The sequence below is a fragment of the Pangasianodon hypophthalmus genome, chromosome 2 (genome assembly GCF_027358585.1).
Source record: "Pangasianodon hypophthalmus isolate fPanHyp1 chromosome 2, fPanHyp1.pri, whole genome shotgun sequence".
NCBI classification, from domain to species: Eukaryota; Metazoa; Chordata; class Actinopteri; order Siluriformes; family Pangasiidae; genus Pangasianodon; species Pangasianodon hypophthalmus.
In genome coordinates this window covers 28,472,363-28,485,166 of record NC_069711.1, presented here as the reverse complement: position 1 = coordinate 28,485,166, position 12,804 = coordinate 28,472,363, and the positions used below count along the sequence as shown (strand labels likewise).

The window sequence follows — 12,804 nt, the reverse complement described above, 5'->3', positions numbered from 1 at the left end:
TCTTTATTTCGGATAGTCTTACGTTTTGAGTATGTGATGTGTCGTGAGTGAATGCATTGTATGTTGTTGTATATATTCTCACACTGATTAAAATTCAACTTTTACCTCAAATTATGATATACTCAGTAAATTTGACAATTAAAAAACTATTAATCGGATATGTGGCCACCCCAAGTCTAAACTCAAACTACAACTTATTATACTTTGCAAAAGTTAACGTTGATTGAACTTGCTTCCCTCCTTTCTCAAAACTTACTATTTCTGATTTTGACAATAGCTGATTCTTAGAGTAACTGACGTCCCCCAATACATCTATAGTGTCTCATTTGCATAACTATCATTTAAGATTTATTGTGTTTCAATTATTGTGCTTCCATTTGAAGGAGAGAAGAGACATGAGTCACGTTCACCTTTATTGTATTTACAGGACAATTGTGTGGTATTTAGCTATAATAGACCTGTGGAAAGCCTGTGGGTTTGTTTTCTCTAGCCGAAAGCAGGAGGGTGAGTGGGAAAGAGGAAGACTGCAGCACTCTGAAGCTTTTAATGTGGTCGGCTGCACAAGATCTACAACGGTACTGAAGAAGCGACTTCAGGAAGTAGGAGTAGGCGTGCAAATATCCTGTTGTGTGTGTGTGTGTGTGTGCATGTGCGTGTGCATGTCTAGGAGTATGTGAGAATGAGTGCAATGACACACATCGTCATAACCAAATTGAAGAGTGGAGGAGACATTAGAGCATTGTTTTTACTGGATGGATGTTTTCGATTTGGATTTCTGCAACAACAAGGGATTAAATTCAACCTTTGAATGGATCATGAATATAAATAAGGTCAGGAAAGGATAATCACCTTACATTACGAGGAAAGGTTTCGTGCACCAGTAGCATCATGCCAGTCACATTCGGAGAACTTAGCACCCTCACCACTCCACTTTCAGTGGCTCGTCTCTGCGCTTTGTTCTTCAGCTGCCTCACGCTCAGCCTGGTCTCCTCTGTGGGCTATACCTCCGAATCACCCAGTCTTCACACCTTCTACAGCTTCTGCATGGTTATATGGTGCCTCTTCTTTGTCCTCACCTTCCTTGTTGTGGTTATCCATTTCATCCAGTTCCACAACTTGTTACCGCTTTCCTGGAAGAACCTCACAGCCACTGTGGCGGCTCTTGGCATGCTCATGACATTTTCTGCCTCCTTTGCCTTCATATGGACCATAGCGGGTCAACATGAATCCAAGAGGATAGTGGCCGCCGTGGGCTCCTGTCTCACTTCGCTGGCTTACGCCGCAGAGCTCCAGTTCATTCGATCACAAAACGATGGCCACCAGCGAGGCTACATGGCCACGGTACCTGGACTTCTCAAGCTCCTGCAGGTCTTCGGAGGATGCATCGCGCTGGTGCTGCTCAACATCCAACCCGAACCCTCCTGGAGGACCTGTGTGTCGAATGTAACCTACAGCGTGTGCCTACTTCCATCTGTGGGCACAGTTCTGGTGATGCTAATGGACTGTGCGGGTCGCAGCCCTGTACCATTTGACCGGCTGCTCGCCAGCTTCAGCCTGCTGGGAGTGATCATGTATACCGCAGGCACAGTCGTTTGCTTCACACGAGCACTCGAGCAGTACAGTGGCACTAAAAAACCAGAACTTGTTTTTATAATGAGTGAGACGGTGATGGCATGCATCACTTTGCTGGCATACACAGTGGACCTGGCTTTCTCTGTTAAACTGCTATGTGACCGAAATTAAGGAGGTGACACCTTTAAGTGGAGGACGTGGCTTGTTAGTTAAAGCATGGGTGATGTTTTTCATAATTCAGTATTATTTAAACAACACAAGATTGTGTCTTTTTGATATTATGATAAATTATCATAAATGGTGAATATTTCTGTGCTGTACTCTGAGAAATACTATTTACGCTTATATACGCTGTCTGTCAAATGTTTTTGATCACTTGGAGTTCCTTATCTTTAATTACAGTTCCAGTTTTAGCTTTAGTGCTGTAGATTAAAAATGATCGGCAGTTAATTATGAAACTATACTAAACACGTCATTCTCCATTTGTTTTTTTGAAGACTGGAAACTTTCAGATCTAACAGCGCTCTAAATTACAGCTTTATCAAATTTATTAAGTGTAAACCAGTTAAGACTGACAGTGTTAATATGATTTACAAGACAAATATACTGTATATATGTGCTACAAGTGGCTTATTAGAGTAATTAATGTCTAGGCCTGTTCCAGTTAGATCTAGATTGTTTCCAATGAAATAAAACACACTTTTCTCAGTTCTTGCTCATTTGAAAATATTTTACGTGAGGCCGCTGCTTAATAACAAAAAATGTTAATGTATAGAAAATATATATAGGGATTATTTAATCCCTAATTAATGTGTTAATTATGGATGAATTGATCTGTGTATCTAATGGAGCGATTTTGTCCTGAAACGATGGATTGGTATCGGATTAGATTGGATTTGGCATATTTTTGAATCCGATTCAGTGCTTGGTGCTGTTCATTGGGGGTCTTTATTTCCGACTCTCTTTACTAGCTGAAAGACAATAACGGCGATGTCAGAATGGATCATTAACTCATATCAGTACTGTATTGAAATAAAAAATGTGGGAATGGTGCATCCAATTAACAGCAGAATGTCTATAAAAAACATTTATCTGTTGTTTGTTAATCTGTTTTGTACTGTGGAAAAGTAGAAGCAGGAAACATTAGAGAAAAAAATAAAATAAAGAAAATTTACCCTAAATGTTCAGCCAAATGTTCAGAAGTAGTTTTGATCCTCATAAACCACTTAACTGAAGCAATGGCCTTACTCATGCTGATCTTAAATGTGGGAGCTATTGGTTTATAGGCCATCTTCAATGATCTGCTGAGGTGCTTAACACTTCTGCAGTCTGTGGCAAGCAGATTTTAGTCCTACGTCACTGAGGAGAACACACTGTTATTTTTGCAGGTCTCTCTTTCTCTCTCTAAACCTCCAACGCAAACCTCATAGTGTTGTTTTGATTGTTTGCACGACTTGTAACACTGACTTTCAGACACACGTGTTCACTAGATGGCAGTGCTCTCATTTGTGTGCTCAGTTCATTGAGTTTGTTTCACTGTTATCTTGAGGGCCAGACGTCTTTCTTTCTTTTTCTTTTTTTTCAGGAAAATGACTCATTAGAAAAGTGGAACGTAATATCAGTTACAATAAAGAGACTATTTCTGAGCATTTCTTTAGGTTCTATCATGGGGCAAAGAGAGAATAAATAATGATAAATAATATAGATGAGTTTAATCTTGTTTCAGGTTCCAGCTAGTTCCATCCAAAATATGTGACCAGATATTATTGTATTTAAAAATATATACACAGTATAGACAATATATATTTGCACACAAGCCTACAGTAATTATGAATTTTAAATTCACCCAACAGAAAATCTACAATATTTTAAATGACAGCTTGAAATTCTGTTGTACTATGCACTGGGTGTGCCTCTACATGCTATATCTGTGACTGTGTGACGTCTATCACATTTTGACCTGATGGTGCGAACAGTGATATATCGCTACACACAACAAGGGCTGTCCTGACTGTACTCTGAATTTGATTAATTTACAAAAACAGCAGGTCCCGAAGTGCTTTATTCCTCTTAAACCATAACAATTTGTTTATTAATTAAAGAATGACATGTCATGCTTTTTTTTTATCCATTTATTGTTACATTTATTGTTACCTGTGGAATATCCACAAAGCTAGTTCTTTTTATCACTTATAGCAGCTATAAACAGTCGTTCCTTCATCAACCTCTTTTTTCCTCTCTAGGAGTTAGCGAGACAAAAAAATGCATCTGAAGACTTTCCTTTGTCGAAAAATTTCACCTCCCTCCATATACAGTCCCACCATATACAGTTGTATGTGAAATTTTGGGCACCCCTGGCCAAATTACACATTCTGTTTACACATTTTCCTGCAAATGTTAATGCACAGTTTCTTTATATTTGATGGCCTTAAAAAGTAGAAAAACAAATAGTAATTGTGGCATGTACAAAACCTTGGACACTATGCAGTAGTAAAGTCAAGATTTCCAGAGTGTAAGCAGTTCTCTAACACTTCAAATTTTGTGTTAACTCTCTACAACCATGGTCTAAAGTATGCAAAACAACATCTAGATAGGACAGAGGCATTTTAAAAATAAGTGCCATGCACTGATAAAATAAAAAAAAAATTGAACTCTTTAGCCATAATCACCAATGGTATATTTAGAGAAAAAGAAATAAATTAAAATATCACCTTGCCAACTGTTAAGCATGGGGGTGGATCTATTAAGCTTTAGGGTTGTGTAGCAGCCAGGGGCACAGGAAACACTGCACGGGTAGATGGAAGAATGGACTGCACAGGAAATATCAGCAAAATGGAAGCAAATGGGACGCAGTCATTCAAGAAACGGGAGCTAAAAAGAGGCTGGCGTCTGCACCAGGACAATGACCCAAAATATACCTCAAAATCCACCATGAGCTACTTCAAGAAACACAAGCTGAAGCTTTTGGAATGGCCCTCACAGTCCCCTGACTTAAACATCACTGAAAATCTGTAGGTAGGCCTTAAACATGCTGTGCATGCAAGACGGCCCAAGAATATCTCAGAACTAGAAGTGTTTTACAAGGAAGAGTGGGTGAAAATATATTAAACAAGGATAGAAAGACTCCTAGCTGGCCTTTTGCCAAAGGAGGTGTTAGTACTGACTTGGAAGGGTGTCCATCTTTTTTTTAAAGTCCATCAAATATAAAGTAAATGTGCATTAACGTTTGCAGAAAAATGCTATTTTAAAAATAGTTTATTACAGAGGTTGTATTTACGTCTTTCCACTTATAAATATATAATAAGTGGAAATATATAATATATTTCCAAATATATACTTTGGCCAGGGGTTCCAAAACTTTTGCATACAACTGTATATCATCTGTTCAACAAATGTTAATCTAGTCTAATCTGTTACAGTCCTCATTCACAACTCCATATATATTCATTTATATTAATAATTATATTGAAATACTAATGATCTCTTTGTGTCTGTTGATTAAAAAAATCTTTCTATTGTGACTAAAGATTTAAAAAATGTTTCTATTTGACAGTTATAAGCACATGCTCCTTTGATTTGCTTGTCTTTCTAGATGTTGTGCAAGTGTGAGGTAGTGTGCCCCACACCCTGTTTTGCTCCATTAGAGCTATAGAGTTATTATTATACCTAGTCATCAAAATGGGAACTGCAGCAAGTGTTAATAGAGGCAGATTGGGGCAGGATTTGCATTGCCCCATGCTCGGGGGAGGAGCAATGAACAGGGCAGGACAGTTCAACTTCCCTCATAAGTGGTAATTTACAGATCAGAATGACATAGTAGAAAAAAACATAGATGCCTCCATGTTTTCTTTTGTTAGCAAGAAGTTAGCCAGCTTACTGTGACGAGTGATGTATATTTTCCACCTATACAGTGAACTGTATAGTCAGTGTTTGAGATTTAACAAGTGAATATATCTGTTTGTTGATTGATTTAAAGCTAATACTTGTAGATACAGCATATTGTTACTTTGTTTAAGTCTGATGCTGTGCACGGCCATGTTGATCTGATGTCACTCCTTAAACAGGGAAGGAACTGCTAGTTTGGAAGACTACCCCCCAAGTTGATGAGTATGAATTTTATAGGAAAGTAGAAGGGTTGGCGTTTTCTTTGGCTTTTACTTGGTGGAGGTTGGGAATTACAAGTTGCAACTGTGAGTCAAGCGAACACTTTGGGCATTTTGGCCACTTTGGTCAGAGGTTGGGAATTACAAGTTGACAACCACGATTAAGCACCATTCAGTGCCATAATGACAGGGTTGCCAAACTGGGATAGTTTAAAAATACTCCATAGCCACCAAGATCTTGTTTTATAGCTAATAATGTGAATTAAATCTAATATATTTCCACAGACAACACAGGCAAAGTGTACATGAAATGTTTCTCTTATATATTGCAAAGATTAGCAGAGGGAAAGGGGGATTATGGAGTGGATAATGTCTATGCATGTGCACAGCAGTGATCTAGTTTCTTATGCGAAGAAGAAAAATGTGTCTTATCATTTCTAATGTCCAATCTTTGTACTAGTTTTAGGCCTTTTGTGTGTGTGTGTGTGTGTTTTAGATGTAGCTGGGCTGGACATTTTGCTGCAACCTGGCAACCATGGTTAATGACATTAGCTTTTCTGTGTGAAACTCAGCAGCTGTATGGAACAAAGCACTCAAAATGAGCTGCTAGTTTGTATGCTGAAAGAATGTATGACTGTTATCTGCACAACAAGATGGCTAAACAAAGGAGGTTTATGAAATATTCAAGAAAAGCACTTTGCTAACATTTTATGAGGTAGGAACATTTTCAAAGTGTTTCTAATGCCATGAGGAATCAGGTATCCTTTTTTTTTTTTTTTTTTTTTTTAGAATATAGGTAGGATATGTGAATGTAAACAAAACAATTATTATTAAAACTTCACTGGATCCCTTTAAAAATTTAAACGTACTTAAAATACACCTGACCTGAACTGAAATGCTACATACAATTGTTTTTGGCAAAACCTGGTCTGATTTAATTTAATTTACACCCCAAAAACTCAATCAATTATCGAAAAGTTCTCTAAAACTACTTTCGATTAGTTTTGCCTGCAGAGGATTGTGTTGTTTCCTTTCAACAGAAACTCTTGTCAGTTATATTCCCAAAAAAAAAAATCCCGCCTCCTTGGTGACAATTGGCTAGACGTGCTCAGCTCTAACGCTCGATTGGATAAATAGGGCGTGCGCATGATCAATTTGCTAATTGGACAGGTTCGACGTCGTTCACGTTACTGCAGCAACCAAAGAGCACAACAGAATAGCGAGTTCGATGTCTCAGCCAATCATAGCTCAGGAGGCGGGGTTTATTGGAATATGGGTGGGAAGAAAACAAATAAACGCCTCTTGTCAGCAGGCGGAGACAGAAAGACGGAAAAAAGCTTTGACAACGGCGCGTGAAGGATAATACACAGTTAGGAGTTATTGTTTGTGTTGCTAACCGTACAAACACGACTCTTTCAGAACGAAAGTGTTTTTTAAAGGTGTTGTAAAAGGATAATGAGGACGGTAAGGTGATTAATTAGTTGTTTGTGTGTTTTTTAGGTTAAAAAAGCCTGAATTAGGGGTTAGTTTGAAGCACAGTCATGCTGACTGCTCAGCTTGAGCTTTATTTACTCAGTAGTGCAGCACAAATGGGACTTTTCTTGCAGTCTGCTTATTTTTTGGAATTGTTTGTAATGCTTAGTTACACATAAACATTTCCATAATTTGAATATAAGTCAATATTACAGCTGTCATATCAGTTACTTGTCTCCTTTTCAACCTGCTCAGCAATCTTACCATTAAAACACAACGCTATGGTGTTTATTGAAGTGGTCACGTGATGATCTCAGATGGTTTTTAGTAATAATAAGAATTTTCATTTTCAGAAGGCACAATGCATTCCACTGGCACAATCACACTAGCTCATTTATTATAAATCTCTATATAAAATGTCTTAAACCTCTTTAAAGTGATGTGTCATGTGTGTGAGATTAGTCAGTGACTTGGCATTTCACTGATTATTATTCATGGCATAGCTGTGTGAAGGTGTGTGTGTGAGTGACTACACTATTAGTTTATGATCTCTATTTGCAGGATGTGCCTGATATTGCCTGTCCCCGGATGGACGCTGGAGAAGTTCAGGAGTAAATGGCGCTGAGCCCCAGGTACGATTTCTAAAGATCTCTGTGTTTCTAGTTTCCCAGATTGAAGCTTCTACAAGGTTCCTGAGTCAGAATTTAAAGGCACTTGGTAAAGTATGAGAAAGTTTCAGGAAGAGGGACAATCTGTTGTCAAAGCAGTATAGATTAAAGATGCTAAAATCTGCAACAATCTACAACCCCATCAACGTTCCTAATCCACAAACATTTTCCAAAAAACGTTTCCTTTTTCATCAATACAGTTAACAACCTCTAACATCAGGATTTTCTGAAGCAGTCTGGAATAATTGGTTAATCAGTTGTACTGTGATATGTGGCTGGTGATGTGGGGAAAACCCTTCACATGGTGAAATTTTGGCCTCTCCTTGTGTATATACATTACAGACTTTCCTGAAGTGGAATATGTTTCTGTTTTGCATGTGTTTCAATCACAAGTGAAAAGTCAAAAGTTGCATATAAAGATTGCATTTCGACTGCAGACATTTTGACAGTCGGTATCTGATTATAGACTGAAAGAATTAGGCGTATGTTTTGTAAGAGGAACTCACATTGGGCTAGAATGGTTTTAGACATCTTTAGGGAGACTGACCGCCATGTTTTAGCTCCAAATATGTTCAACTAGCTCATTACTCAACATGGTCTTTGCAGGAAACAATTAATAAAAACATTTTCATGTAATTTTGGCGAAATACATTTATGACTTCTTAAAGCTGAGGTGCTAAAATTTATTATAGGTAGAAAACTCAGATTTTTGGCTTTTTTTTTTTGAGCCACAGCGACAGCCCATGGGTTTTCCTAGGCCACAACTTATATGCATCAACACAATATTTTTATCATGGACTCTTCAAAGTATCACCACTTTTCATTTCCGAGATTGTCCCATTTGGTGGAAGCATAAAGACTTCCTATTTTGCAGTGAATATCTTTCTCAGCAAAGAGAATTTCATAAATTCCTAATAATTTTTTTCTAACTTTTTAAGTTTTAATAACTTTTTCTAATATTTGTTTTCTTGAGGATCTATAGTAACTTTAGAATAGATTATTTAATTACAGCTCCACTGCTGACATTCAGCTGTATTAAAAAGCACTATGGAGGCTCTATGGTGGTGAGATCATATAGAAAGTAGTATTTTATATTAACCTAATATTGTGTATCATAAATGGTTAGATAAATAGGATGAGAAATTTTTGTATCACATCTCTGGTCAGCACCCAAGAGTGATTATACAACAAGTTTGCCTTTTAAATATGGCTGCAGTACAGTTAGCTACAGGTCATTTACAATTCAAAACCAGCTTGGTCAGGCCTTCTAAGAAAACCGTTAGCTCGGAAGTGCCAGAGTGGCTGCTGCTGCCTTCTCTAGAGGAAATGTCACAGTGCAATTAAGGTTTGTGTAAGCCACAGAGAATTTATGGGAATTGGAAATGGTACAGATGAATCATACAGTTAATCTTTGGCCACCTGTTCACTGGAGCTGTGAGCTCACCTTTACTGACCAGGATATGCAATCTTCAGCCTCACACCTACCCACAACTAATGACAGAAGGTACAGGTTTTTTTTTTTTTTTTTTTTTAATCTCTTAGGAAAGCGTAGGTGGATTTTTATGGCATATTTTATGACCAAAAAAAGTCGCATCCATCAATAGAACTGCCTTATTGTCCAATGTCAGTAGATAATGTAATTATTGGAATATAGTTGATATTATAGTCTTGCCCGAACACGTCATGTCAATAATTTTTACAGACTATGTGCGCATGCATCACTTCTGGAAAGATTAAGCCATATTTTACAGTCGTAATAACCCCAGGTAAAATATATGCCATCTAAAAATCACTCTATATGGCCAAAAGTTAGTGGACAGATGACCATCACGTGCATATGTGGGCCTTCCCTGAACTGTTACCACAAAGTTGAAAGCACACAGTTGTCTAGAATATCTTTGTATGACGTAGCTTTACAGTTACCCTTCACTGGAACTAACAGGCCCAAACCTGTTCCAGCATGACGATGTCCCTGTGCACAAAGCGAGCTCCATGAAGACATGGTTTGCCAAGGTTGGAGTGGAAGATCTCCTGCACAGAGCCCTGACCTCAACCCCACTGAACACCTTTGGGATGAATTGTAACGCAGACTGCACCCCAGGGCCCCTCGCCTGACATCAGTGCCTGATCTCACTAATGCTCCTGTGGCTGAATGGGCAGAACTTCCCACATCCATGCCCCAAAATCTAGCAGAAAGCCTTTCAAGTAGAGTGGAGGTTATTATAGCAGCAAAGGGGGGACCAACTTTGGAATGGGGTGTTCAAAAAGCACTTATGGGTGTGATAGTCAGGTGTCCACATACTTTTGGCCATGTAATGTACATGTCAGTAAAGATTGCGTTACATCCTGTAGGAACAGATGTTTTGCACTTTTTCTTCAGTATGAAGACAATCCAGGAACCAAACCAAACCTCAACCAAGAAAGGTTAAAACGCACAACAATAAATTAAAGTCTATGTTTAAAGGGACTTTTCGGGAGTTTAATTGCATTTTTAATACAAGTATAGCCTGTATACATGTCATGGTCATGTGACCTACTAATGATGAGGCACATCTTGGATGACCAACAAGTGCTTGTAATAAAGGTCAAAGTAATCAATTTGTATTAATATGAGGTGTAAGTAGTACGTATAGAAAATTTGATGTGGCAACCATGTGTACATCATGAACATACTCCCATCTCTCTGGCAGTATTACTGAAGACATCCTGTATGTCCAGAAATCCTATCCCATCTGAATAATACTATAGTGGCAAAAGGATGTTATCGTATTAGGTATGGCAAAAGGGTACTGGTCAACTTCCAGGGTACTGGAATTCACTGGTGCATGGCAACAGATGGTTCAACAGGTGTATGAACAATGGGATTATTTGGAAGAGCAGGAAGTAGTCACCCTTGCACACCCAGTCAATCAGTCAGTTGGCTAAAATGTCAAAGAACTGTAGGAATCTTCGCAGCATTGGCGCTGTTATTAACAGGAACGGTTGCGTAACCAGGTTTTACGGAAGAAATTACACTAAATGACACATAATAATGCTGTTGTTTTTGTTCACACGGCTTAAAAGCATCAGCCATTGTGCTACTGTAGGCGTGTAAATGGACGATTGGTTTAAGGTGGCACAGTGGGTAGCATTTCTGCCTCACAGCTCCAGGGTCCCCGGTTCAATCCTGAGATTAGGTTACTGTCTGTGGAGTTTTGCATGTTCTCCCCATAGGTTTACTCCTGGTTCTCTGATTTCCTCTGTCAAACCTACATCCCTATGAAACTGTTCAGTGTTTTAGAACTCCTTATACTTATGATGAGCATATTCTGATATTCTGTAAATTATCACAAAGAAAGTGTTAATGCATTGTCAGATTGCCCACAGCTGAGTGGTTTTTGGTCATCAGCGAAGGGGATGATGCTGAATGCTAAACATTTCTGCTGTACACTCATCATGTGTTGTGCATTGCCAGTTGCGTCTGCATTAATTAATTATTTATTTTTTTTCCAGATTAAAACTCTCTTTGTTAGTTTAACCTTTGGAGCACATCAGTGTTCTGTGACAGGCAAATTTGTAATGCTTTTAGCCGGAGACATCAGGTGCTTTCGGGTGCTGTGAAGCATAGAGTTGGCTTACACGCTGCATGGATGAGCAAAGTGATGCTTCCAAATTGTACCCTTGTATATCTGCTCACACTAGTTTCAAGTCAAAGAACTCTCAAAGAATTGAGGCGTAGCTCAATGCTAAATACAATATGGACTTTCATCCCACCTCTGGGAAGACCAGGGTGTTGGGGCTAATGCACTGTGGTAGAGACAGTGGTTAGCTTTTTGACTTATTGAGTTTAAATCACATGACTGTCAGAGAGCCAACCCTTTAACTTTCAGTTGATTAGACTGCTTTCTGGCTCAGCTGGAGGTTGAATTCGATTAAAGCATTTACTAAATTTGGAGTGGAGTGTGGGGGGAATATGGCACATGCAGACTTGAGAATGCAGACAAAACAAAAAGATACAAAAAGTTGTATCTGTGGTGGTGTTGTCTTGTCTGCATTTTAAGCCCAGGCCTAATCAGTGCACTCTAATCTGTTAGCCTGACCATTTGTGCTGCTTCAGTGAGAACTTGAGCATCAGTTAGTTACAGCTTTCTATTTTAGTCCTGCAGCAAACCTGCACATTTTCTAGCAATTAATCAATGTAAGAGAGAAAAAAGTCAAGGAGTTTGAACCAGCAGTGGCTGGTTCTCCTCACTGATTCTCTCTTTTCTACTTAGTTCCACCTCTTTTACCAATCATTTACCTCTTAATTTAATTTCAGGAATTTTAAGTGTGTTAATAGCGAGTGCAGTTACTCAGGTATCAGGGATTTGGTCTGCATCTCTGGTTTATCAGTGCTTCTCTGCCGCTCCGTCTCAGACCCTTCCAGATGTCTGCCTCTGTTTTCTGCTTTCTGCTTGACGAAGGATATCGCGGTTATTGCAATCTGTTCCTCCAGATGGGAAAATGGAAGCAGATGAGTGTTTGTACACAGCGTTTTTGTCCCACATGCACCTGAATAGTGTTTCCCAGTATATATTGTATATTCTGTCTATTAGATTTTTATTTGTAGTTGGTCGTTGGACAAGTAGGGTCAATAAACTGAGAACGAAAATAAACCCATATACATTTGATATATATAGCTATGTTTAAAATGTAATGCGCTGCTACACTATTGCACACATCAGCCAAAGTGCAGTCTGGCAATGTTTAGAGCGATTTTTACTATGTGGATTAATTAGCATGCACACGAAATATGATCTTTTCAGATTCAGAAACAGAAAGCTTTTTTATGTGGAAGCAAAAACTAATTCCGGGGATACACCTGAGTTTTTAGAGAAAGGTATGTTAAACCTAAATCATAATCAGTTTGTGCTAGGTGTGATGTAACCAAAGTATTGGTTTTCTTGTGATTCTTTTAGACTATAAGGTTACTATTTCTTCACTTGTTTGTTTTACTGTTAGACACTAAC

General features: G+C 38.5%; 2 protein-coding genes across 3 annotated transcripts in view; both read left to right on the top strand.

The window, feature by feature from the left end:
- Nucleotides 1-646: 646 nt before the first annotated feature.
- Nucleotides 647-2,280, top strand: LOC113538246 (myeloid-associated differentiation marker homolog). Its single transcript, XM_026933161.3, has one exon. The coding sequence runs from the start codon at nucleotides 889-891 to the stop codon at nucleotides 1,741-1,743; it is 855 nt and encodes a 284-aa protein (XP_026788962.1). The 5' UTR covers nucleotides 647-888; the 3' UTR covers nucleotides 1,744-2,280.
- Nucleotides 2,281-6,981: 4,701 nt separating this feature from the next.
- LOC113538282 (testis-expressed protein 2) overlaps nucleotides 6,982-12,804 on the top strand; it is a 43,058-nt gene continuing 37,235 nt past the window's right edge. For both annotated transcript variants that reach the window (XM_026933221.3, XM_026933220.3), the window contains exons 1-2: nucleotides 6,982-7,139; nucleotides 7,710-7,780. The gene's annotated coding sequence lies outside the window, so the exon portion shown is untranslated. The remainder of the gene's footprint in view (nucleotides 7,140-7,709; nucleotides 7,781-12,804) is intronic.

Bases quoted from the DNA above. Each gene is read 5' to 3' on its own strand.
- LOC113538246 (XM_026933161.3), top strand. From the start codon at position 889: ATGCCAGTCACATTCGGAGAACTTAGCACCCTCACCACTCCACTTTCA.